Genomic DNA, 25911 nt, shown 5'->3' with positions numbered 1-25911 from the left:
GACTACATGGCGGGCCGCCTAGCCGCTAGTTGATAGATCAAGGCACATCCCCTCTATCCTACAGAAGTCACAGCAGTAGTTATCACCTACCGTATCCTATAGGAATAGGATTGAGAACATCTGCGCTTAAGTTTCCTACTTCAGATCTCCTTGTAAGTTGTAAATAGCACTAATTGGCAAATAGTATTGTATCTGTGAAATAAGACCGAGTCTCGGAAGTGTCGTCCGTTGCGCGAGTCAAGGGTATTGCTTCAACAAGGGACTACTTTGCAACCGCCGTGAAGCCTTGACATAACATGACTACGAGAAACAAGCACTCTTTGTCAAATAACGGCTATTGGCAAGTTAGCGGCGGTGTCTCAAGAACAGTGTATATTCATGACATAAGGTCTATATGGCATCATCCTGCGTGTTGTTGAAATAAGCCTGTGTAATCGCGAAATAAGATCTATTTATTATTGTCCGGTGCGGTCCCCCATATACTGGTACCAGAATCGACTGGCTATTTAACGACTCAAGGTTCAACGCAATCATTGGGCGACTATCGACCTCGCCTAGGCCACCCGAATGTGTCTCAATTAGAAGCGACGGGACGTTCAAGATGGAAGACCCAACGCGTCTGGTATCCTGGGTCACTCAGTCATTTTTACGCACGACCTTGACCGTCCTTCGGTTGTACAACCTCTCCAACGTTCCATTGGCGCTCTTGTCAGCCTGTCCTAACCTCAGGGACATATACGTCGACTATTGCGATGTCGACAGATCATCAAAAGGCAACAATGGCACTGGCAGTGATGTAGACCGTGAACAGCCAACGCAAAGCATACAAACGCTCGACTATCGTCACTCCCGTCGACTTGTCCGCGCTCTTCTGCAGTGGCCCACTCGGGGGTCATGGTTCTCAAACCTTCAAGTCCTCCGGACGTGCTCAGATGAGCTCGAAAGTTTGGAGCTAGCGAAGGCCCTCATTCAAGAAGCGTCCTCGCTGAAGCAGTTGCTTCTAACACACCGCAATGGTTCATTCACCTGGAAAGGTGAGAACATTCTCTGAATAATCGGTCTATCAAACAAAGCTCTAGATCTGATTTTGCGAACAATGCAGGAACCTACATCCCCCTGTCCAAGTTCTTGAACCTGGGCTCACTGCCTTCCCTTCGAGTGTTCGCCGCCTTCATTCAGATTAAAGAGCGGGAGCGCCACTCGAGCGTTAACCGCACCGTCATCAGAGACATCGCTCAGGTTCTCTCCACCATCCCCTCCGAGTCCAATAATATCTCGAGACTGTCTCTGACTCTCAGGGCAGAAGGATTCCATCCCTTTCAATGCACTCGTGACCAGGATTGGGAGGGCCTATGCAACGAAGTGGCCCGAATTGCAGTCCCTACTCGCCAACTGCAATTTGAATTTGAACTGTTGGCAGTGGACCCAGATCCCTTCCGGATCCCGGTGAGTGGTGGAGAAGAGCTGCGCAGATATATTATGGACCAGATAGGCACTCGTCTCAAAGACAAAGACCATGTCCTGGTCAAATTTGCTGTCCCGTCTTTCTCGTACTAGTAGGTTGTAGGACGCTTCAAATTCGATTCAGGGTTTTTGTGGTTGATTACTGCGGTCTTCGTACAAGGACTCCCAGAAACACAGTTCGAATTGTCAAGAAGATTCACAAGTCTAACATCGAGGGCAGATAGATTGACGTCTCTCATTGTCACTGGACGGATAGAAGGGCTCCCCGAACCCCGCAGCCATGAGGCACTGCTGACAGTACTAGTAACAAGCGGCGCACACAAAGCTCAAATCTGCAGCGTGGGCCGTCGATCCGAGTATAGATTCGAACCAAATCTCTATTGTCCCAGGACAAGGTGGTGCATCAAAGAATTTCGAGAACCGAAGGTAAGAAGCTGCGAGAAAACTAGAGGGGTAAGAACTTGAGCGAGAAACTCGTGCCACCCAAGATCTCCTGTAACTACAAGGAATCTGAGACTCCCAGACTGGAAGTAAGCTTGCTATTCATTGTTCTTCTTGCCCCTAGGTTTGTTTGTACTTCGACGGGTCGGCTTTGGATAATCAATGACCTGTGGACCATCTTTCCTTCTACTCATCCTCGAGGCCTCGTAGCCACTAACTGCAATGAAACAAGTCTTGTTTTAAATTTCTCTCTCAAGGCATCGATGCAATTGCAAAGGAAAATTTCCTTCCGTTTGACCATTCGCTTACAGCAGTACACACTGGTAGCAAAGCGGGGTCTTTCACATCGATGAGAACGAGCGAGAACGAGTGCAAGCTGCTGGAGTGAGTACATCCGGTGGCCCGGAATGACTTCCTTTCCCGGTAAGTGGCACTACGATCGGGATCGTTGGCTTCGTCCTCGAGAAGTCCTCGCTTCTCCCTTCATCTACCTCACAACCTATGAGATGATCAAGTAACTTTGGGACAAGACTTTCGAGCACCCAATACTCTCCTGGTACAATCATGCGCTCCGGATCCAGGGACCTTCACCATCCTCACCATCCCGCACAAACAGCCAGCCACCGAAAATCTAGATCTAATAAGGCCACTTCATTTCAAAAATAACACACCAGAGGACCCGCCTCTGCATGTCACCCAACTACACCCTTGAACCCTAACGAATCATTCTCTACTTGGGACTATGAATTGAGATGGACGAAACAGACGGCGGCCTCTCCCGAATCCTATCCTTCAATCGACCAGCAAGGAGCGGACGCGGGAACCCTCCGTTAGACACGAACGCCGTCCTAGGCGGGTTTCCCTACACTCCCCACCACCAAAAAAACCACAAGGTCAGCACCCCTATCTCTAACATAAACCCATACCACTAAAGCAGAACCCACTCACCGATCCAGAATTAGACCCTGCCCCATTACTGTTATTGCTGGAACCAAACCCAGTAAACGGATACCCTCCCCCCTCCGAAAAACCCGCCTTATGCGCAGGTGCAGTCTGCGGAACACTGCTCGACCTCGTAGGCGTAGTCGGGAAACGGCAGAACGAATTCGAGCGGCTCAGCACGGCAGGGGAAGGAGGCGGAAACGCCGGGGTCTTGGGTCGCTCTTGCTCAGGTTCCACGACCGGCTGCGCTGGTGTCCTCGGCGCACCCCAAGGGTTACCATGACTCTCTGAACCAGTCGGCAAGGGCGCTACAACTTTGGGCGCAGGCGTAACCGGCACAGCAGAGAACCCACCGCTATCCGGACCGATGCTGTACACCCTCGAATGGCCCGTCTCAGGTGTATACGTCGCAGCCAGTATAGCAGGCGGCCCCTCAACCTGGCTCGCCTCGACCGCGACTTCGTTCGCTGCGTCCGCCGAGGCCTTGCGGCTTCTTCGGATATAGAAGATGAGCAGCAGGATGAGGAATACAACGGCGACTAGTAGGCAAAAGAAAGAGAGCGGGGTTAGATTGGGTGATGGTAGGTATTATGGAGGTGATTTGATTGCTTACTGGTCACGACTGCGATGGCTATTTTGGCGCTCTTGGGGAGAGTACCAGGTACACTCTGCGTACCGCAGACTTTCTTGCCGGTTCTACAAAATTACCAACGTCAGTATCAGTGTCGGGAAACACCCCAAACACAATCCATCAGCCCATCAACAACAACCTCCATACAAGCCTTCAAACATTCGACAAGACATAGGACATGCAACTCACTTCTCATCCGTCGTACACTGCGCTCCTCCATCCTCCTTCTTGTTCTTGCCCGCCGCAACGCCGGGGAGAGACGAAAAAGCAACCACCGCCGCTCCAAGCACAACGATTGCACCTGTCATAACACACAACACCCATCGATTCCTCAGCATTTCCTCCACCAACATAGAACTTCATTACTCACTATCAAACATCCTTCCCAAATTCAAATAAAACGTATCCCAACCAAAAATTCCTTCGCTTTCCTCGAGACGAGACCTATACCGTACGAGCGCCCAGCACTAATACCCTCTCGACGACTACCCAGTTGATCCAGCCAACCAATATACAGCCGATATCCGAGTCTAGCTCGTCGAACAACCACCAAGGGGTCTTCAAACGATGCTATCTTCTTGCCTTGTCTTCTCGTCTTCGTGTCTTGTCTCGTCTCGTCTTGACTTCCGCTGACCAGCAGACGGAATGGAACCTTGCGAAAGGTGGGGGAGTGAAAGGTGGTAGGTGATGGAGGTTCGAGGTCAACTCGGGACTCAATCAAGCGGTGTCGTCGGCAGTGACTTTGGTCTCGTAGACAACGGAACTTGTTTCATCAATCCCTGATTGGGGACTCTTTGATGATGGGGTGGATAGGCTGTGCTGCATGCAGCATCGCCATTCGAGCTTCGATGCCTTTGAAAGCAATGGCGCAGTGCATGATGCTTAACGTGAGGAATGGGATGTAGATACTGTATTCAAGTCAAGAACACTTGGTTAGACGACGCCATGAAGACCTTCAAGAGCTTGAGATAACTCGGAACTTGAAATAAGCGCCCAATCTTACTTCGGGATCTCGCGAGGGTGGTGAGGTCTGAGATGTTGACACAATGTCTGGGCTCTTCAACGTGCTCATCGTGCCATAAAAACGACGTACGGAGTTGACGAGCCGATATACACCATGAAGAGACCAGAGGGGAGCAAAAAAGAAAAATAAATTATCTTCTCTCCGTCTGGGAGTCGAACCCAGCTTTCGCGCGTATTGCTTGTGCAATGACAGGCGCGTGTACTAACCGATATACTAACGGAGACTTATCAGACATCCTAAACAAAACATTATGGAGGGTCAAGAAACGCATTTCGATCGGAGCCTCAATGATTAGAGATGCCCCTATCAATATGTTTCCCTCTCCCTCCATGTAAGAATCCCAAAATGTCCCGAATACTGTAAGTTAAAAGCCTCCTTCGCCCTGAAAAAAACCACTAAAAACCCACCAGAATCTCTCCATACGACAAACTCCTCTCCCACTCCCGCTTCCTCCTCCAACTACGTTCCCAAGAAAACGTCTACAGCGCCCTGATCCTATTCAGGCTTTCCTCAAGCGCAGATACCAAAGCCTACAACGACGAAGGAGACCTCATAAAAGAAGCAGAAAATGGATGTCCTTCAAATAAACTACCACCTGCAACCGAAAACCCATCAACCACCACCCGCGCATCCCCCGACTCTCCATACTCCCAAATCTACGTGATGGAATCTGCCTGCCCACATCTAGGCGCCGACATGTCGCACGCAGACATCGAAGAATGCGAAACAGGTGCTATAGCTGTATGTCCCTGGCACAGGTTCGCAATTCCTTGTCTTCCCCGAACACGCTAATCCCCCCGGGTTTGCTAGATATGACTTTGATTTACGCACCGGGAAAAGCGAAACCGGGCTGCAGGCTTGCACGTACCGAGTGGAAGTCGAGACGGATCCAGTGGATGGAGTGGACAAGGTGTATATGGAAGCACCAAAGGGTGGAACTGGCTGGAAGGTTGTCGAGTTGAGACCGGTTTCCGAAGGTACGTCCATCGCCAGTGTCCTTCAGTCAATTCATTTCACATTTTACTGACCTGGGTCCAGAGTTCGCCGATCCCCCACCCAAGAAACCCGAAGGGCCCACCAAATCACTCGATGAACCAGAGAAAGAAGACGAGCCCGTAGTCCCAGTAACCAACCCACCCAAAACCCTAATGCAATGGGCAGTTCTGATCCTGAACACCCCAAATCCTCGGCTGAAAGTCGAGCGTACAAAGCACGCGGTGCATCTCTTCAGGACGGGTAAGCTGTCCTCTATCGGGCACAAGTCGCCTAGCGCCCCCAGGCCGCCCGACGTACCTTCGCGGGAGGAGACATATTCACGGAACGTGGTGGACCCGTCGAAAGTCAAGAATCGAAGAAACCGCGCTGCGATGCTTCATGCCCTCGCGAACATCGAACAATGGGCGTGAGTACTACTCTTTAACAACTTCTGAACAAGACCTTTCTGACGATGTCTCTGCAGAATCGACCTTGCGTACGTGGGCTCCAATCCATAGCCACTCTTAGTCTAACTTCAGTAGTTGGGACATCATGGCCCGTTTCGGACCTACACATCCCAACCTCCCACCAGCCTTCTTCGCAGATTTCACCAAGATGGCGCTGGACGAGTCAAAACACTTGTACGTCACCCCCATTTCCCCCACCTACCTCTGCCCGTCCACCATCTAACCACCTAACTCACCCCCCAGCTCCCTCCTCGTCTCCCGCCTCAACGCCCTCTCCCCATCCACGCCCTACGGCAGCATGCCCGTCCACGCAGGCCTCTGGGAATCCGCCACCGTCACCTCAACCTCCCTCCTCTCCCGCCTCGCCATCATCCACCTCGTCCACGAAGCCCGAGGCCTCGACGTCAACCCCGCCACCATCGAGAAATTCCGCCGCGCAGGAGACGCGGAAACAGTCGACGTTATGGAGATCATACACGCAGACGAAGTCACACACGTTACCGCGGGACATCGGTGGTTCGTTTGGGCCTGTCAGCAGGAGGACGAGCGGAATAGGAAGGAGGGGAGAGAGGAGAGGGTGGATCCTGTGAAGAGGTTTAGGGAGGAAGTGAAGAGGGGGTGGACTGGGGAGATTAAGGGGCCTTTCAATGTCGAGGCCAGGGAGAGGGCGGGTTTAACGCCCGAGTTTTATCAGGACTTGAGGGGCGAGTTGGGTATCGGAGCTCCACGCCAGGATATCTCCAAAGAGGAGAAGGTGGAGGACTCTCTCGTCAACGGTGTTGCAGCACTCAAAGTCGAATACGAGTGAACGCGATTGTATCCTGTTTTGGGGCAATGGGACTGATTGCCAGTTGATTCGGTGTATGCAGCTTGACGGATGTGAGCCATCCTCACTCTGACTGTCGTAATTCTTCTGACTCGCAGCTGTTCGAGAAGAAATCTTATAGTAAAAATGATGAGAATGTACAGTTATGGAAAATACAACATCGAAAGACGCGTTCAAGTATGTTACACAATGTACAATTGGCTTCAAGAATTCAAGATGCTACAAGTCCCCCAGTGATAGATCAATGCGCAGATAACGACATTGCATTCAACCCCCTTGCTGTTCAATGCTCGCCTTAATTCGGTCGACATAGTCTTTGTTCTTCGCTTCATATTGGACACACCACTCCTTCAATCGATTCGCACCCACACGTTCCGCGAACGCTTTCACTAAAAGCCAACAACATGTGAGAAATGGAGAAGTCCTAGCAGAGTGCACCGTGACAAGGGTACCCACCATAGTCAAGATTCAACGGATCAACCAACTTTCTCCTAATAATCACCACCTGGACGTTCTCAAACAAATTAGATAAATCCAGGTAATTCGCCAACTCCATCACTTGAAGCAGGTCCTCCCATTTGGCAGATTCGTCTCGGATCGCAGAATCACCGTCATAGAGGAAATCTACGCCAACGGTTAGCCTTCGACCACGAGCATCAAAAGGACCAAAAAGAAAAGACAACATACCCAAAACAGTCTTGATCGCAAAGACAGAATAATCTAGAGGTACTTCAACTGGATTGGAAGGCGAGGCTTCCTGGCCCTCCGCGAATTCCCCAGTAAACATAGATTCAAAGTATCCGCCATAGCTTGCCAGAAAGGAGCGATGGGCGTAGAATTTGTTTCTTTCCCCGTCCTCCAAATGGTCCTCCTCCTTCGAACGCAAAATCACATCCGTGAGCTGCTTCTTCTCCCGTTGTCGAGCATAGGAAGCCCTCGACCGCAAGAGCAGCTCATGCTCCTTGCCGCCCAGCGCCCCGGAGGGATCGAAATCAGGGTAATTGACGTCCGCGACGCCAGCTTCCTTGAGAAGGTCCTTATACGAGAGCAGGAACCCCCGAACTCGTTGGATATTCGCAACGTCGTGGTTTTCAAAGGCCATCCTACTGGGAGAGATCCACTCCCAGGCATCGACAGCAGGATCATTGACATTGAGAAACAGCGCCTCGTCCTTCAGGGCAGCAACCACCTCCCGCGCGTCGGCCAAGTTCTTGTCTAACCAGGCGTACGTTGATTTGAGGTAGCGCAGGACATCAGGACCTTGGCGCATCGTCTTGAGCTCTCGAAGGTGATCAATCTACGAAGAATAACGAGTTTGAAAAAAATTGAATGTTACGTATGGAGAGGAAAATAAAGACTCACCACGACCGAAACCGGAGGCTCTCCCAATTTTGGATTGGCCAACACAACCCGATTATCCGGTTGCTCAGCAAAAATCGCCTTCTGCGTCCAAGCTACGTCTTCAAACTCCTGACGCACAAGATCATTAGGCGGCACAACCATAGGTAAATTTCGAACGCGCTCGGGGATCTCCAAGGTGCCTCCAGCATACTGCCTCGAAGTCGCCATATTGCGTGGAATGAATCGCAGGTTCTCGACCCGTCTCCATTGTTGGACCGCCTGCGAAGAAATACGAAGTGGCAACTGCTCGCAGTACGCGCGGAAGACGACCCGAGCTCGCTCGACAACCTCCTGGGGATTAAGGTTGTTGTCCAACACATCCTCATCGAGCGCTCTGGCGCATGTGACGAAAATGTCCATGTTTAGGTCCTCTTCTCTGATAATCAGTCGTTTGGCGCGCAGAAGCTGCTCGAAGGGATTCCTGAGCGATTCCAGGAGGAACCTCTCCGGGCGATCGCCAAAGGCTTGTCGGAAGAGGTTCTCTCGCGTGTACAGGGACCGTGCGGGGACGAAAGCACGAGTACCGTCGGGTATCTCCAGTTCGTCGTAGGTGTTATGGATGCCATCCAGAAGGAAGTTGAGAATGCTTCGGTACCCAGGTTCGTCAGGGGCTTCCAGTCGCGGCGGGAATCGTAGCGCAGTTTCCAGTTCGTTTATCGTAAGTCTGTGGACATTGAAATACGTAGGGGGCAGGCCTCGGACGACAAAGACATTCAGAAATGCCTGTGCTTCGAAGTCAACACCGATTGGAAGGAGTCGAACGCCAGAAGCAGACTTCCAAGCAACTTGATGCTGTTTGTGGCCTCGCCATATCGGAAGTTCTCTTGCTGTGCGGATAACCTCGTCCGGGATTCTACTTTGGACCTGTGAGGTAAACCAATGGGATAGGGTCTCCCGTTCATGGTCAGGCCAAGAATCGATTCGTTGCTTGACTGCTTGAATGTCGGATTTCAGAGAACGCAGAAGTCGAGTGATGAAATTGCCCTCCGACGACTTCAAATACTCCTCCATGTTCAAAATGTTCGCCAAAGCCGGTGGGCAGCGCTCCTTCGCAACGACGGTAATTTCAAATTCTTGAATGAGTCGCATCACGTCGTCGTCAGCCAACTCCCCATCGGCAGCGATCAAAGCCCCACCACTCTTGCAGTCCGAAAGGGAGATGTATTCGCCTGCTGTGGATGGAACCAATGGAAGGTCTTCAATCGATTCTCTGATACCCTGAGTTTCGAATGACGGGTATGCTGTCCAAAATTTATTGATCCAGGATGGGAGTTCATTCGTCCGCAGTGAAGTCAGCTCCGTTTGGGTTAACGCTTTGAGACCAGTTGCGTCGAACGGAGCAATGTTCAGACCCCCATCAAGAATCTTTTGCTCCAGAAGGCGGTCCAAGGTGTCGTGATCGACGAAGGATGAAGGGGGGAAGAGATTAATGGCAGCGACGGGTCCAGGTCTCCATAGGTATTTGGGGGGCATGTTGTCGCGCTGTCGAAATACAGTCCACTGTTTACTCTGAAGTCGCAACAATGGCAACCCGATGAGGTTGGTGACATCGGAAGACGCAAGATGGGACAATAGCTCTTGGAACTCTTCATCTTTATAGCTGGTTTGGGCGGCAGCTGGGAGTGCAAGCACCCAATCCTTCACGTGTTCAGGCGTGATAGACTTCAACTTCGCTTCATCTTGATAGCTTTGAGGAATGCGGAGTTCTGTCACGTTGGCCGGCTGAGAGCGGGAGAGGAAGGTAAGGACAGGCCGCGGGAGGAATGGAGGAAACAGCAATGCATTTCCAGGTGTCATCGATGCAAAGTTGTTGCTATTCTTGAAGAATGGCCAACAGACCTGTCGCTCCGTCGAGGGCAAATGGACACGATAGAAGCTCTCGACCAGGGATTTCGTAAGGTCCGCCCCCTGACTCGCTCCAACTGGGGGCTCGATTCGGTCAAGTTTGAAAGCCGCGGGCCACCATTGAGCATTGTCTTGAGTCCGGGCTATCTCCTCAAGCATTGCTAAGTACACCTGAACGAGTGGCTCCGAAAGCAGCCATTGATTGAAGGCAGTCTCAGCGCTGTTGTACGTGTCGTGTCGAATTCCTCTACGGTCAGAGGATAGAGCAAAAGATGCATTGACGTGGACGGGGAGTTCCGTGGTGATGGCGAGGGGGAGAGTTGAGAAGAATCGGCACTGCTGAGCTCGGCGAGAAAATGGTGCAGCCAGACCCACGCGGACATGCTTGACCCGCTTCAGGTTCGTGGAGAGGTTTTCAGGTATGTTGTCCGGAGATATGGTTGCTGAAACGACCAGCCATCGTGCGGGAGTGAGCTGACCCCCAATCCCCTCCTCCTCAATCGACGTATTCGTGACTATGAAATTCGAGTCATCGCGTGCGGTATCAGTCCTGGAGGCCGAGACGATCCAAAGAGGACTGGCTTTCCCACTGTACAAACAGCTGAATGCTTCGATTCTTCTCAGCTTGATGAACAGCAAGCTTTGGGCGGCGGTGCTGCGAAATTCTTGGAGGAGCTGCTTGAATGCGGACGCTTCCCACACTTTCGAAGATATCCCCTGTTCGCTACAGTGCGAGCCTGCTCGAAGAGGTAGCATGAAAAGAGTCTGTAAAAGGGTAAGTTTATCGTTCTGTATCTATGGTACAGGACATGCATACCCCAGGGAATCTACGTGAATCTTGGATTTCCCATGGTAGACCTTTGAGAGGGAGCAGACTGTCTGGATAGCGCCTAGAGACGTTATCAATAGGCAGAGGTACCTACTAGTTAAAGCACTTACTGCGCGAGCTGTTTCAATGGGATTCTCCAGCTTGCTCGGCCCATAGGCAGGTGCCGCTTCGATGGGTCGAGGAACAGCGCCTGATCACCGGAAAGGATGACGACTAACTACAACCCGAACTTAATGTCAGCATCGCGAACCATCAGAGAACAAGACGATTCACCTCTGAGAAATGGAACATAGTCAACGCTCCCAACCCGAACTGCCCAATACTATGCGAATCCTCCCGCTTTCCTCCAACGTGAATACGAAGTATACCCTGAAAATCCTTCTCGGAGAAGAAGCTGTCGTTGTAGACAAAGACATATGGGCACTTGTAGAACTTCTCCATATCCGAGGAGAGCAACCTCGGGCGCCCAGTCGTCATCGCTGCGAGATCCTCGCTGAGTACAACCGAGAATGTCGTTGCCTGAGCATCCTCTGCGTTCGCAAGAAACTCGGAAAGGAACTGCCTCTCCGTGTACTGCTTGATCGTCTCTTGAACTAGGGTGACAGGGGATGCACCCATATCTTCAGTGGACTGTTGGAGATCCCCGAACTTGAGGCCAAGTCGTTCTAGCTTCAGGGCTTGGGCAAGTGGTTCATCAATTGAAGGAGAAGCCATGTGGTAATCGTCTGACGGGACGAGGTCCACCATATGCGGGATGTCGTTGAAAATGACCTCAGACCTGGGTCGAAGGGTATCCCTGTCGTCTGGGATGAGAAGCTGAGAGAGTTGCTCCTCAGATGGCGAGTTCCTCGTGACAAACTTGAGGAGGGACATGGCTATCCTTGTCGTATCGTCCGATGGAGGCCTTATGGACATATTTTTAAGCAACGCCAGAACGGAGTCGAAAGAAGGCCTGGATACCATTTGTCAATAATATTGCTTTTAGACTAGCCCAACGGACACTGAACTCACCTATCTGTGCAACCGAGCTGTTTGAGAAGCGAATATGGGCCCTGTTCTCGTGTCAAGATGGGATGCACCTCCTCAATCTCAGCCTCCGGAATGGCTTGCTGGAACACAGCACAGTTTGGCTGAACGAGCCGGTATCCCATCGTCGGGACCCATCGTGTTCCCTCCAGAGTCCGCTTCAACTGCTCAATTTCGCTCTGCCTCAAAGATCTTCTCCCCAGCTCCTTGAGTATGACCATCACTCGATAATGAGGATCAGGGGTCTCTTTGAGCACCAGTCCGATCTGCTGCAAAATAACGGGTGTGGGGACGGGCTTGTCCCATCCTGCAGCCCTGGCGAACGAAGTGGAAATCGCCGCTTTGGGGTGCAACCTCTTCAAGACACGGTCGAAAAGGGCTAGTTCGTCGCTCTGCCCCGGGGCAGGTCTGCACTCAGACGGCGAGACCAGCTTGTTACATACGGTTGGGAGCCAGTTCTGTCGAGCGTCGTTTGTGTCCCCTAGGGTGCTGTAGTCGAAATTGGCACGGTCGAGGATCTTCAGGAGGTCAATAGAATGTTGAAAAAAGGCACGATCCCTCGAATTGGACGATATCCATTCGATCCGGTCCTTGACATTGACCGGCGAGAGCTGATAGTCGAGGAGCTTGAGAGCCGAGGCGGCCTCGACGATTCCCTTTTGGGTGGGAGTAGATGTAGCCGGGATACGAGAACGGTCTTGAGAGTACAGAGGTCGGAGAGGGTTGGAAGGATCGATGAGATTTTCAGGTGCAGCGAACCTCCCGTTGGCAGCAAGAACGAACTTCTCCCGCTTCAAAGGCTTGCGGAGACTCTCCGGCAGCTTCTCCTCGATCTCGACGAGATACTTCATCAAGTCTTCGAGGATGACGGGAGACTGAAGGGGAAGAGCCTGTTCTTTGAGGGCGAGTTGGAGGACTTCCACTTCAGAGAGTGATTTGAGGGAAGCTGCTTCGAGTAGTCGAAGCATGTCAGATTGAACGTGGGTCGTAGTGAGGTAGGCGATCCCAGGAATGCTGGGGAGAATGGCCTTGCTCGAAACGCCGTAGATCTTGCTATCGTTGACAGGCACCCATTGGGTGATACGCCGGGCTGAGTCGGGAGCAGCTGAGACAGAAGGGAATATTGGTAGTTTCTTCAATGTCGTGGTTTGGCTCGCAGAGAGCACGGTGTGGCGGTTGATATTGTCACTGAAATGCTTGAGTAGCATCGCGGCGTCACTGTCTGCCATTCCTACGGGAAACTGCCCCTGATGATCAGCAAGACAATTCAGCAAAGCCGGGATGTCGTCGACGCTCTTGACTGTTCCCAGCCCTCGCACCACCTTTCGCGCCTTCTCTAAAAAGTCGGGGTGAAGGAAGGGAACTCCCAGTCGTTGCAACAAGGCGACAAGTCGTTCAGGGGTATTGCCGACCTCGAATACCGTAGCACTTGCCTGCCTCACCCCATTGGCGCAAGGCAGAAGGTACATGGGCTGGAGCTTGGGGATTAAGTCCTTCTTCAGCCTCGACCCTCCTAGCCACATCCAAAATGCCGTCAAGAGGTGGACAGCAGGGCGGTCAATTTTGACAGCTGAAAATTCGATGCCTCGTTCTTTCGGTAAGCGATTGAGGTAGGTAACAACGATGTCTGCATCTAATCGTTTCACATCCAGTTTCTTGGGGCCTTCGCGCCGCAGAAGGTCGGCCACTCGGTCGGAGAACACGTTGAGCGCGATTGCGTGGGCGTCACATCCGCCGAAAAGGTCGATATCCTCTTTTTCGAGAAGTGTGTGATGGCCTTTAGTGTTCCTGCTGGCGTGGAGGGCAATGCGTTCGTTCTTGACCGTGGGTATGATTGGAATGTCGACGATATTTCCTAGATTGTTTGTACTTAGCAGGTAGTCAGTGATGACATTCAAATCGATGGTGGCAGTAACCTCCGGTTGGCGAAGGATGTCCAAACACGATTTCTAAAAGAAATGATAGTATCAGACCCAATGCAACTGACTCTCGAGAGAAGCAGTATTACCCTGAGTTCTGCGGCTGCGGACTCCGGTGACAAAATCCTGGCAGCTTTGGCATAGGGTGTGTGAGAAGGCGAGCGATCTCGGGATCTGAGCAGTTTGACAACATCTTGAGGTGGAAGCGTGATGGAGAGGCCAAGATTGGAGAATGCTTGTGTAACCTTGGATGGAACATCCGAAGATGCGATGATAATGTCCCGTAGTCGCTTGTGTACGTGGGCCCCTCCGAAAACTGGCCAGACTGCAGCGTCGGCATCTATGATAGAATGTAAAACGGCCTGCGGAAAGTTGTTCCAATAAACACTCTCTCCACATCGAGACAGCTCTTGGGAGGCAGGCCATGCTTTGAAGACATCGTGCTTGGGTTCGTTCGCGATGAGGGCTTGCAAGAAGCGTGTCCATGCTCGGGGGATGAAGACTTCGAATAGAACCTTGTTCCATTCGACGAGGAGACTGGATAACAATATAACAGGTGAGCACAGGAACACACCAAGTTGATCCTACGTACTGGTCGTTTGAACCCTTGACGATGCCATTATCCCCTGGATTTCGGAGGTTCTGTCTGGAAGGAGTAAGAGCGAAGAAGGCGTGAACATGTGCAGGAAATCCAGTGGCCAGGGGGAGACGGAGGTATGTGAATAGGTAGCCAATACTATTGGTCGTCTTGTGCAAGGGATAAGCAATCCCAACATCCGGACGAAGCTTGTGCTTCTGAAGTATCCGCGGATCGAGCTCCGTTTTAACTCGAGATAAGAGAGCTTCAAAAGCCTCTTTCTCCGAGAATTCGGAGAGGATGACAAGCCATTCCTCTTCGACATCCATTCCGCTCTTTGTGATGGCGACGGTCTTCTTGAACACCTTGTCTGCAATCGGTTTGGGCGTGATATTGCACGAACCCAGCTCGGTAATGGTTCCGGAATCATCGATTTTGTAGAGCGCGATAGACCTAAGGTGTTGCAAAAACAGCATGGAAATGTTGAACTCGTCGTTGATGAAATCCAGCATCAGGTCCTCGATCTCCTGTGGTGTGACGACCCGGTCCTGGATCTCCCCGACATAACGACGAAACGGCAAGCGGATGACTGTCCCGTCAAACGCACCCCCGCGCCAATCCTCTCCCATGAAGTGGCCAAACGGCCTGAAATGGTCAATAGTCTCCGTCACATCTCCGTCAAGCTGGAGTACGAGCCCATCGGAACTCAGTGACTGTTGTGGGTCAAATGTCAAAAAGGAGTTCCCTGAAAGAATCTGAAGATGGTCTGTGATCTAGTTTCGCAGCATTAGAATAGGGCCAAACTTGGAAATGGCTCTGCGATGGGTGATACGTACATGATAGCAAGACCTGATACCGATACCAAACTTGCCGATCTTGGAGGTGTCAGCCTTCTTTGAAGATCTGCTGATACTCTTTACAGCGACCCAATCGTCCGGTTGGAAGGTCGCATTGTTGAAAGCCAATAGAGCTGGTCCCTGAAGATCAGCAAACTCTGCCTTGCAAAGTCTTTCGGAGGGATGTGACCGGCAGTCTAGCACAAAGTCCTGCAGATTTTGGAAGAATCCAGTCAAGCTCGTTATCCGGCTGTCACATAGGCAAGGTACGAACCTGACGCGTGGCTTTCGCATCGTCTGAGTTCTGCAATAGCTCTCTGAAAATGCCCACAGAAAAGGGGTAATTATCCAGAATCCCCTTTATAACGCTAACCACGTTGACGTTTTCCACTGCAGACCCCGCCATCTCTGGTCACGACGATTACAGTGGGTCGTCGAGAGAGGACGAGGGTTTGGAATCTATAGTCCCCGGACCCCTGAAAGGCGTTTCTTCAAGAATTTGAGTGGTAGATTCGGAGAGATGAAGAATATAGGTATCAAGACTCCAGTCCAGGATCGAACGACGAGTTCCTGAAGTGGAGGATTGAAACAGAAAACCAACCTGGAATCTTGATGTCAGAATGTCGCGCCTGAACCGCGTCCGTGTGTGGTCCTGTTTGGCTGAAGCCTCCCCCAGTTCCGGTCGGCTTGCACGGCCGCCTCTCCTTTTGAGTCCACTGGGTTATTTAATGGTAGATCCAGAGTAAGTACCTCCCAGAGGAAACGTTAAGCGTCGTAGATTAGCGGTAGAGTAGGACGAACTCAACAAGACCTCCACTTTCCTCAAGGTTTTTGACAAATAGACCGCTGTCCGCGGCTCGAGTTCATGATCATAGGATCGACCACTGAATGATGACCGTCATGATCAGGGAACCCGATACCAGTAGTAGAGTACCAGATTCCAGAACAAGGTACTCAGGCCTGAAGGACAATGGGACATAGAACATGCTCAATATTAGCAAAAAACAACATTTAACGGAATTTGTCATCTAGTTCCACGAGCCGCCAGCGAGTACCGCAGACCCCTGTGCTCCCACATGTCCGACAATATCATCTAAAGCCATCATCGTCAGTTTTACAACCTTGGAAGATGACAGTGCCTAAAGCCTACATACCAATCCCTGTAGTCCACATTCCAACTACGCCACTGGGCAAAACCTTGCCAACCTGGATAAACACAGCAAGTTCAAAACTGCTCAGCGATACCCAATTCGTAAACGATACCTACCTCCGCCTCTTTCAACGCCTTCTGGAATTCCTGGATAATTCCCACGTGCTTTTCTCTACTGCCCGTGTGATGACAGTTGTCGCATCTGTGTCGTTCCAGCACCCCAAGCAACCTTCCCATCGCGTCGATAACATCAGAGTCTACAGGAAGAGTATGGATTGCGTCCTTGATAATGGTCTTCCCGATGACCAGAGTATATTCCCGTACTTTAAAGTCGCCGTCTGCAAAGGATAAATGAGACAATGGGCAGAAAAGTCAGTTGCACAATGCTCACCTCCAGATAGCTGACTGGGAGGATCCCGAAGAACGCGTAAAGCGCATAGAACCAAGCTTCGGCGTATCGACTCCGGGGACACGAAATGTTCTTCGCACCGGTTCTTATCCGACAGAAAATCAGTCAGGGTGCGGTGGTAAAACGCCCAGGTCTTGGTATCGACAAGCGAGTGGATGTCGTAGAACGTCGCGTGTAGGGTCTCTTCCTTGACATCGAGGAACTTCTTGAACGCCGCCTGTTGAGTGGGCCATTCAAGTTTCGTCACCGCCAGTTCTTGATCCTCCACCCTCCACTCCTCCACCTTCCTATCATCCGACAATAACCGTTCCTTCTTCGCCAGAGCGATATAACGAACCATCTTGACAACAGCGAGGTGGTCGACGACCTCGTTAGCAGTCTCAGCGTACTTGTTCTGGGCGAGCTGAAGGATCTTCTTGTAGAGCTGGTCGAGGAGCTGTAAAGGGTTCTGCGCGATCGTTGAGTCATTGCCAAGGAGAAGCACCATCTTCAACCGTTCGTCGAGCCTCATCCGCCCTTTAGCTATGAACTTGATGACGGTCGCAGCGTAGATGAACTGGCCGGATGCGTTGGCGACGAGGGATTGGAGTTCCGTCGAGCAAGGCCAATCGGCGTTTGGTAATTTGTGAAGCGTGCGTATCTTCTCAAATTCCTGTCTGAAGTATTCAAGAATGTCGGCTGATGCTTGGTACTTCTCGTCGTTCAGGTCGATGTGAATTAGATGGCCGGTGAAGAGGGACTCCAATGCCTCGCGGACTGGGGCCTCTGGGCGACTGGAAAGAGCGATGAGGAAGGGAAACTTCACCCCACGAGCGAAGAAGACCTTGTCGATGGTCTTCAGAATCTCCCGTTGCTTGTTCTGGTCTTCGCGCTTGCACTCGTCGAGGCCGTCGATGCTGATGAGACGACCCCAGTCGTCGGTCGGAACGTTGCGTCGGATCGCCTCCTGCACTGGGTTCCAGCATGAGCTTGCGGAACTGAGTCTCCAAGTCACGCGAAACGACGGTCGGGTCCCTCGCAAATGCATCCAGGATGAACGGGCGGAGCGCTGGGATGTTCGCGATGAGGCCATAGGCCAGGGTTGCCACGAGTTTGTTGTAGTTGTTTCGATCAGGCGAACTGTCCCAAAAGAAGAAACTAGCTGCGAGAAGCCCATGCTCGTGGGCTTGCTTGGCTGCGGTGCGCATGAGCGCAGTCTTCCCCCCACCAGCTGCACCCGTCAAGCATGCCAGCTTGCACGAGGTGCCCGACCAATTTTGCGACAGCTTCAAAAGGTCGCTCAGGAGGTGGACACGGGTGCCTTTGGCGCATTCCGCAAGCTCTTCCGTCTGATGAGAGTCCAGTCCATTGTACACCGCGCCAGGTGCCATGTGCGAAATCAACCGCGTCTGTCGGCCTTCATATTCCATGCGTTGGAGAAGGATGCTTTGGGATATACCAAGGCGTAGCTATGAACTTGTAAATCGGCTGTCAGAACGAATGAAAAGAGTGTGAATACCTGGAAGATAGACAAAGCATCCTGAATGGCACGATTGGAGTCTTTCAAGGCTTGGGTGATAGCTGCAACCCCCAGCGCCCTCTTGACTTTGCCCATATTCCGAATCAGCGATATCTGATCTAGACCACTCTCTATTTCTCTTCAGGAGAATTGTCAGTATCGTCATAGGGGCAGATTAATATGTGCACGTACTCGAATAAACGTGTCAGGCCATTAACCAGAGGCTTGGGTAGGCGCGCTGCTTCCGACTTGTCGATTCCAGTCAATGCAAACTGGATACTTTCATGCAGCTGTTCGCAATGGCGCTGGAGTGCTGCTAGTTCACCAAAGTTGGAATCACACTTCTGAGAAATGGTCAGCCCAGTGCACCAATGTCATCTTAACCAACACTGACCTCCACCGTGTCAATAATAAATCTCAGCCCGGCGAAAACCCCTTTCACAGGGACTGGGAGTCCTTCCAGAACTTCCGTGAGAAGGCGAACCGTCAATTTCAGTCCCTCTATAGCCGTGTCGCGTGCTGAGTCTACCGCTAGTGATGATGGTCGGGCGTGCAACAGAGTAGACACCTCGGTCCTGCGAGGGAATAGGCAGAAAATGTCCAACCTGTGGTATTGAACGCCATCGCGAATCTTTGGCGTAGAAATCCACCTTCGGAGGGGCTGGAAAAATCCATCGTCCCTCTCCAAAGGAAGGGTGGTTACACTGTCGCAAGTAACGGTGATGTTGGGGACCATTTCGTTGACTGAGAACTCAGTCAGAACGGGTGAGGAACATATGAAGCTTCTTTCTTTCAGTGCAACTCTCTGGACAAGCGTAATGACGTCGCCACATCGTGTTCGAAGCGTGGCCAGAAGTTGTTCCCTTCCCCATGCCGGGTTAGCACGCCTGCGCGTACGATCACCGTGGCTATATGAACGAGACCCGGAGCCATATGTGAAGAAACGACCTGTGACAAGGGCAGATAAGTAAAAATTCGTGCACGTTGGGGAATGAGGGCGAGTACGAACCGAATTGGAAGTGTTCTTCCTCTGCCGATTCCGGCCTTGGTAGGATCAAAGACGGGCAGGGACAACATAGATGATAGCGCGCCGGGCCAAGGACGATGATACACCATACCTCTCAAAATGCTTCCTGCATTGAGCATCATAATGGGCACCCAGCCGTCTCGATCGCCGCGTGTGCAGCAAGCAGGAGTCGGCCAAGAGGGTTTCAGCGCTTATTCACGGACCACATGAACAACATGTTGCACTTGTATTGAATAGGTCTCACCTGTGACGGGGATATAGTCATACAGCATCAACTCGGGATGTGCTTTCGCTTTCTGCGAGTGCAGCCACGAGGTCGTTTGGAAACAATTCTTTTGAACCCATCGTCTGCTGGCATCTGTGAGTATCGTGTCACGCCGCTCGCCCAATGCGTCGAGCCTCTTTATTTGGGCAGAACCAATCTTCTGCGTGGGATTGGTGGCTACTTTTCATTTCGTTAGGCATGCGCAGGCCAATGAACGACCCTAAGTAGATCTGGAATGAGATGGTGGAGGAGAGGAGGAAACCAAGGCGAAGCCCGGGTGGGACGAAGATCAAGACCGTGAGATACTGAAATTGATCCGGAGACTCCTCTCATCCGAATCATCGGCGCGTTTGACCGTCTCATGTAAGCTCCGAGTCTGGGTTGGAGTTTACCGTCGAATCGGTTTCATCCAGTCAGTGAGCTGTGATAGTTGAAGGGCACCGTGGAAGCTGACAATACCCACTGTGGGCAGTTGCACAACAGATCAATCACGATTTCATCCACAGAATCACAAACGCAAGCGCCTTGTGGGCACCATTCCCCCCTCCTCCCCACATTCAATTGCAAGTGCAGGGCGCTTAACAACTGTGTGGGAGTGCAAGCAAGGTAATCGCAAACTAATATCAATGGTTATGTCACTTTTCTTTCAGTATTCCGCAATGAACGAGGTGCGCGATCTACGGATGTGTATACCACATTGTAAACCATTGACTAAACTGGGAAAAATGAAGGTGACTATGTGGTGTATTGTTTCATGGATTAGGCGCCCGAAAAACCCTTGTACGAAGGCGTCAGGTATGTCTTCCCGGGCCAATAACTTCGTCAATGTAGCTCACCTTCATTGAGGCAAGCACGTATTCCACATCTCCAATGGGAAGCTAAAGGTCTAACGCCAAATTCAGCAGAATTTCAGGAGCCTCTGGGATTGCGTCTACAGAACTGCATTTGGTTAAACCTAGGTATGTGGCACACTGTATACCAACAACCGCACAACATAACCCAGGGACTCTGTGGGCAATTCGTACGTTAACAATACAATTCCACTCCAGTTGCGTGGACGCTGCTCGTGATTTTGTGGATTCGTCAGTGGGCACTCTTTTCAGCTGCGTAGAACCGTTCGGAGGTGAAAGCAAAGCCAAACAGTCTCTCCAAAACCCATAAAAGCTGGTCTCATTCCTGGCTGGATTCCTCAGTTGATCTCACCTCCCCATTCAGTACAGCAAGAACTCGCCGGTCGAGTTTCCACTGCTGACATCTCCCAATTTACCGACTTCAAACAACAACACATTCGTTCTATCTCTACGCCCCCATCCCTCATCTTCCCGACAAAATGGTCAAGGCTATCGTTGTCGCTGCCGCATTGGCTGCTGTCGTCCCTGTCCTCTCCATTCCCATCAACGTCGAGTATGACCTCGAGCAGTGAGTTTCTTTCCAGGTTAGCTTGGTAGTACTGGTTCTGATCTTCATCCTTTCAATAGCCGAGATGTCTTGGACCTCTTTGAGCGCCAGTACAACGGTGACGAGGGCAGCACTGTCAAGGCTGGAGAAGATAAAGGCGGGTCGGCCGTCAAGGGTGGTATCGTCCCTTCTGGAAAACAGAGGACTGGTCGCCGTTCCTTCGACGACTACGACCTCTTCGAACGCCAGGACCCTAACAGCGGATCCGGCGAGCCAGACGAAGGCACCAAGTCGGGCGGAGCGATCAAGACCAACATCACCCCAAAGGGAGGAAGGAAGGGCCGCCGCTCTCTCGACTACTACGACCTCTTCGAGCGCCAGGACCCTAACAGCGGATCCGGCGAGCCAGACGAGGGGAAAAAGTCAGGCGGTGCGATCAAGACCAACATCACCCCCAAGGGAGGAAGGAAGGGCCGCCGCTCCTTCGACGACTACGACCTCTTCGAGCGCCAGGACCCTAACAGCGGATCTGGCGAGCCTGACGAGGGCACAAAGTCGGGCGGAGCGATCAAGACCAATATCACCCCCAAGGGAGGGAGAAAGGGTCGCCGCTCCTTCGACGACTACGATCTCTTCGAGCGACAGGACCCTAACAGCGGATCTGGCGAGCCTGACGAGGGCACCAAGTCGGGCGGAGCGATCAAGACCAACATCACCCCCAAGGGAGGAAGAAAGGGTCGCCGCTCCTTCGACGACTACGATCTCTTCGAGCGACAGGACCCTAACAGCGGATCTGGCGAGCCTGACGAGGGCACAAAGTCAGGCGGTGCGATCAAGACCAACATCATCCCCAAGGGAGGAAGAAAGGGCCGCCGGTCTTTCGACTACTACGACCTCTTCGAGCGACAGGACCCCAGCAATGGCCCTGATGGAGGGTCAAAGGAACCCAACGACGGCAAGCCCCGTCCCGACCTCACCCCGGGGACCAGGAGGGGTAGGAACGGCCGCCGCTCCTTCGACGCCTTCTTGCTCGATCAACTCGACTGAAGCGCTGGATGCGATGTAATGTAGCGTAGCTGTATCGTTCGAGTGCATCTCCAAACACATCTTGCTGGTCATAATTTTAACTTGTTTGAACAGTCGAATATCTTGAGTCATGCAGTCTTTGAGAGTCTTGAGATACATCGAATCGAAGATGTCCACGAATCAAAAGCAACAAGCCGACTCAGATATCGCACCATGTTCCAGTCCATGACAAAAAATCAAAATTCATTCGCAAGTACTACTAACCCGACGTGCTACAATCCCTCAGAATACGAGACACCCTTCCATCAACCCTAGTAAGCTCCCACACCATCCCATTCTACAACCACACCACATCAGCCAAAGTTCCCACTGAAAACACAACGAATCCACTCACCCAAAACTTCTCCTGCGCCTTCAGCCCCTCCTCACTCAGCGAATAATCACTCGTCTCCTGTGCCGCCATCGAACTGATATACGCTCCTCGCAGGTCACCCTTATCCTTCGTCACAGCCGCCCACACAAGTTGTCGACTGCCTTCCTCTGTAGTCCGCCCAATCAGTAGGTCAAGCAAAACAAAGTTGATTAGCCGGAGGAAATTTGCGTTTCTTCGCAACTGGGAGTAGCAGTACCCTGGACAAACGACGTTGGTGACGATTGGGGTGTCCTTTAAGGCATGTGCGAGGGAACGGCCGATGAAGACGTTCAGGACTGGGAGGTATGTTATCAGCAACAGAGACACAAGCATAGGAACTTTAACAAGAGCGGGCTCACGTTTGGTATCCGCGTAGCGACGACCCATTACACTGCGCTATGACATCAGGACTAATCACCGTCTCGAGGACCGAGAGGTTACTTACGACTTGGTGCAGTACTCTCTACTACTCAGCACCTTGAGAGGGTCATCACTATCAACAACCTTCTTCTCAAACTTTGTCCAGTAATGCATCCCGCTGGAAACGATAGTAATCCTCGGCTGTGTCCCATACTTCTCCGCAGTCTTCAACATAACCGGGACGAGGAGAACGGAGGAAAGGAGCGTCGACAACGCGTTCACTTGTAGCCTGTGAAAAAAGAAGGGTAAGGCGTCGTGCGTCAGCGCTCAGCGTAAACCAAGGAGGTGCCACACACGTCTCCTCCCATCCGTCCTCGGTAGTCTTGTAATGATCAGTCGCAATGGCAGCATTGGCGACTAAAATATCAAGCCTTTCTTCCTCCGCCTGGAACTTGTCCGCAAACTCGAGGACCGACGAGTACTTCGACAGGTCAAGGATACGAAGGTACAAATTCTTGAACCCAGTCTCTTCTTTGATCTCTACAGGTCGGTTTGGAAGAGTCAGCAATACCATGGAGACGATGAAAGAAAAAGCGATCCACCCACTCTTGATAGCCTCTTCACCCTTTTCCCTGCTACGGCAAGCGATGATGACCTTGCCTGGGTTCATCCGGCAAAAGTGCTTCACGGCTTCGTACCCAAGGCCAACATTGGCACCAGTAACGAGGACCGTTTGGCCAGTGAGGTCGACCTTGGGGGCGGGCGGGACGGTTTCCCAGAACTGGCTTCGGAAAAAGTCCCAGAACGTGAACTTCATGGTGTGCTATGAGTTAGTGTGCAATGGATGTCGAATTCATAATGGATCGTCCAATTTATAGGTGCTTGAAGGCAGAGGCTCTACCCACCGAACCATGGACGCGTAAGAATTTACCGACGCATCTCAACAAGATCTCCGGATGTACGCAATGGTTACAAAGAGCATGATCCCTCTGCCCAAAAGGAGGCAGAGTCGGATATGTTACGCCCTTCTGAGACAGAGATAAGAAGCCGGGGTGTTGACGAATCCACGGCGGCCAGAGCCCTCGTTCCTTAGTCAGACTGAAGGGAGGGGGAAGTAGTGAAGCGACACCGCGGCAACTGGTGTTCCCGGTGAAATCGCCTTTAGCGCTCAAAGACGCTTACAAATGACAAACCCCTAGGTTTTGAAACTTGCGCTGGAAAGATAAGGTCAATCGGCGCTGTTATCAAGGGGTTGGATACGCTCACGTACGCTCAGAACCACTCGAAGCAGTCGGGTTTGTCATGGAGCGGAGCGAGGGCGTTGGGGATTATTCAACAAGCAAGTGTGAAACGTAAAACATTGCAATTGGGGCATCGGCCAAAGAAACTGTGCAGATTAATTAAATGATACAAGTGAGAGCCAAATAGAGTCGCAGAACCGAAAGCATGGGTGAATCGTTGAATGGATAAGAGCAGAGCGTGAGCAGTGTGTCGATCAAATGCAATATGCATTTCAATCACAATGGCTTAATCGATGACTTGAGGGGGATGGGAGGCTGATCGGGGAGACGCTGCACATACCGATCCGTTAGGGGTTATTTTCGATGGAAGTGGGAGAACACTCACTCGAAGTTCGTAACGACAGACAACATATCCACTCTTGCCTTTCGCCAAGTAGGCCTAAACGATGTCGTTAGCAAGAAGTTGGATGGATTATAGTCGATCAGACGCACCTTCTCGACTTTGTACAAGCCATCGTACCGATATCTACGAGAGACATTACATCGATGAGCTTTCATCAGGCAATGGAGACTAAGCTTACCCAGTGTGAGGAGCCCAGGGCGAATCAGAGTTCGGACCCCGCACGACACGGACAGGCCGTCCATTCTGGCAGTTTAACTATCGGATTCCAATCAGCACAGGCTCATCGATATCGATGTCAGGACTCACAGCCAACGCAGCGTTATCAGGGTGGCTGAAGCTTTGGTCTTGCTGTTGGCTTGAGGTCTGCGAAGAGTCGTCAATTTTGAACAGTCGTTGGGGAATGGCGCGAGACGCACACCACCGTAAGAGTCGACCTGGCCACCAGTACCCGTGTAGATTCTGAAGGACAGTCAGTGTGATTCAATTCAGAATTTTAACGGACGCACATAAAGTCTCCCTCATCTGTATCATCCTCGTAGCCCCCCGACATACAAATCGAATAGGCTCCATAATGCTTGGAGCCATGGATGCCCGCGACGTTCATGCCATGAACACGGGCTTTGGCGCAGTCTCTCCTGTAGAATATTCAAGGTCAGGACCTGTCAATGCCGTAGAGATTTCCGCACTCACCTGCTCTTGAAAATACTGCCAACTGGGTATCCGGGAATGTGGCCGGACCTTCCACTGGGGTTGCTCTCGCTAGCAACGAGCCCCATGGACCCCTCGTTCAAAAACGATGGGTCACTGGCAAACTGCTTTCGCCTGAAACCGTCCAATCCCCAAATCAAACCCAATCACAAAGGACATTTTGAACAAGAAGGTTGAGATCAACGTCGTTAACGTTCTCGCCAGTTTCAAAGTCAAAGTAGACTTACAATCGTTCCATAGCCATGGTTGGTGGTTGTGGTTGTGGTTCAAGAAGTGTGAACGCCGTCACAATGACTCGAGCTCATCGACCCCTGCATTGTCTGCGTGCCGTAAAACCATTGTTTCTGGGTCTCGCTTGGAGCGATGAAGATGACTAAGCCCGAGCTGTTCCCACGGAGCATGTGCCTCGACGCGTCGCGTCCCCTAATGTGTTCGTTAGGGGCTTCTCAGGGCTTCTGGCCAAGGTGTGGATGTTCCACAATCAGGGATCCAGTAATCTAAATTTCTGTCCAAATCAAATGAGGACCAGGAGACTCTAATAACCGTTACCCATTACTTCTGCATTCTGGCCAGAAAGGATGGATCATCAGGTACACTGCACTGGCCCGGCCACTTATCGGGTGAGTTGTGGAACTCATCCCCGAGAGTTTCATGTAGTTTCAAGTCGAAACAGGGCGTAGATGTAGACCAAAAGAGAGTGTGTGGAGTTTTTGACCACTCCGGCAGCTATTCACGACTCTCGCAGTGCGCTGGGTCAGGTTTACTAGTCGTCAAAGCTAGAGAATTTTGATGTGAAGAGCGCAACATTGGA

At 51.6% G+C, this 25911-nt stretch overlaps 8 protein-coding genes and 1 non-coding gene across 9 annotated transcripts; 3 read left to right on the top strand and 6 right to left on the bottom strand.

Annotated features, from left to right (window-relative positions):
- Window positions 1–601: 601 nt before the first annotated feature.
- Window positions 602–1557, top strand: CC1G_14325 (hypothetical protein; the record flags this gene model as incomplete). Its single annotated transcript, XM_002911284.1, has 2 exons — window positions 602–1034; window positions 1103–1557. 2 exons carry the CDS (start codon window positions 602–604, stop codon window positions 1555–1557), a joined length of 888 nt encoding a protein of 295 aa, XP_002911330.1.
- Window positions 1558–2635: 1078 nt separating this feature from the next.
- CC1G_02711 (hypothetical protein) lies at window positions 2636–3786 on the bottom strand (the record flags this gene model as incomplete). Its single annotated transcript, XM_001840196.2, has 4 exons — window positions 2636–2767; window positions 2854–3386; window positions 3461–3543; window positions 3668–3786. 4 exons carry the CDS (start codon window positions 3784–3786, stop codon window positions 2636–2638), a joined length of 867 nt encoding a protein of 288 aa, XP_001840248.2.
- An 853-nt stretch (window positions 3787–4639) lies between these two features.
- On the bottom strand, window positions 4640–4725 carry CC1G_20081. The gene has a single exon. It is a non-coding gene; the product is annotated as a tRNA-Asp (tRNA).
- A 122-nt stretch (window positions 4726–4847) lies between these two features.
- On the top strand, window positions 4848–6752 carry CC1G_02710 (hypothetical protein; the record flags this gene model as incomplete). Its single annotated transcript, XM_001840195.2, has 6 exons — window positions 4848–4861; window positions 5006–5260; window positions 5313–5479; window positions 5541–5904; window positions 6017–6118; window positions 6188–6752. The coding sequence occupies 6 exons, from the start codon at window positions 4848–4850 to the stop codon at window positions 6750–6752; spliced, it is 1467 nt and encodes a 488-aa protein (XP_001840247.2).
- A 285-nt stretch (window positions 6753–7037) lies between these two features.
- CC1G_02709 (hypothetical protein) lies at window positions 7038–15497 on the bottom strand (the record flags this gene model as incomplete). Its single annotated transcript, XM_001840194.2, has 12 exons — window positions 7038–7159; window positions 7227–7394; window positions 7458–8067; window positions 8133–8213; window positions 8250–10781; window positions 10834–10906; window positions 10956–11062; window positions 11119–11797; window positions 11857–13820; window positions 13880–14327; window positions 14383–15080; window positions 15204–15497. 12 exons carry the CDS (start codon window positions 15495–15497, stop codon window positions 7038–7040), a joined length of 7776 nt encoding a protein of 2591 aa, XP_001840246.2.
- Window positions 15498–16231: 734 nt separating this feature from the next.
- Window positions 16232–20109, bottom strand: CC1G_02708 (hypothetical protein; the record flags this gene model as incomplete). Its single annotated transcript, XM_001840193.2, has 11 exons — window positions 16232–16296; window positions 16358–16409; window positions 16471–16691; window positions 16745–17713; window positions 17757–18210; window positions 18261–18399; window positions 18453–18604; window positions 18655–19004; window positions 19270–19290; window positions 19532–19712; window positions 20065–20109. The coding sequence occupies 11 exons, from the start codon at window positions 20107–20109 to the stop codon at window positions 16232–16234; spliced, it is 2649 nt and encodes an 882-aa protein (XP_001840245.2).
- A 773-nt stretch (window positions 20110–20882) lies between these two features.
- On the top strand, window positions 20883–21997 carry CC1G_02707 (hypothetical protein; the record flags this gene model as incomplete). Its single annotated transcript, XM_001840192.1, has 2 exons — window positions 20883–20971; window positions 21031–21997. 2 exons carry the CDS (start codon window positions 20883–20885, stop codon window positions 21995–21997), a joined length of 1056 nt encoding a protein of 351 aa, XP_001840244.1.
- Window positions 21998–22235: 238 nt separating this feature from the next.
- Window positions 22236–23565, bottom strand: CC1G_02706 (short-chain dehydrogenase; the record flags this gene model as incomplete). Its single annotated transcript, XM_001840191.1, has 6 exons — window positions 22236–22313; window positions 22371–22684; window positions 22748–22779; window positions 22834–23037; window positions 23105–23288; window positions 23355–23565. The coding sequence occupies 6 exons, from the start codon at window positions 23563–23565 to the stop codon at window positions 22236–22238; spliced, it is 1023 nt and encodes a 340-aa protein (XP_001840243.1).
- Window positions 23566–24094: 529 nt separating this feature from the next.
- CC1G_02705 (hypothetical protein) lies at window positions 24095–25409 on the bottom strand. Its single transcript, XM_001840190.2, has 9 exons — window positions 25328–25409; window positions 25083–25214; window positions 24899–25027; window positions 24809–24851; window positions 24699–24755; window positions 24571–24647; window positions 24482–24515; window positions 24375–24428; window positions 24095–24319 (listed from the first exon to the last, which is right to left on the bottom strand). The coding sequence occupies exons 1-9, from the start codon at window positions 25342–25344 to the stop codon at window positions 24266–24268; spliced, it is 597 nt and encodes a 198-aa protein (XP_001840242.1). The 5' UTR covers window positions 25345–25409; the 3' UTR covers window positions 24095–24265.
- Window positions 25410–25911: the final 502 nt, after the last annotated feature.

This window comes from Coprinopsis cinerea, assembly GCF_000182895.1.
Source record: "Coprinopsis cinerea okayama7#130 chromosome 4 map unlocalized cont3.4, whole genome shotgun sequence".
NCBI lineage: Eukaryota > Fungi > Basidiomycota > Agaricomycetes > Agaricales > Psathyrellaceae > Coprinopsis > Coprinopsis cinerea.
The sequence above is the reverse complement of the archived record's forward strand: the minus strand, read 5'-3'. Positions and strand labels throughout refer to the sequence as shown.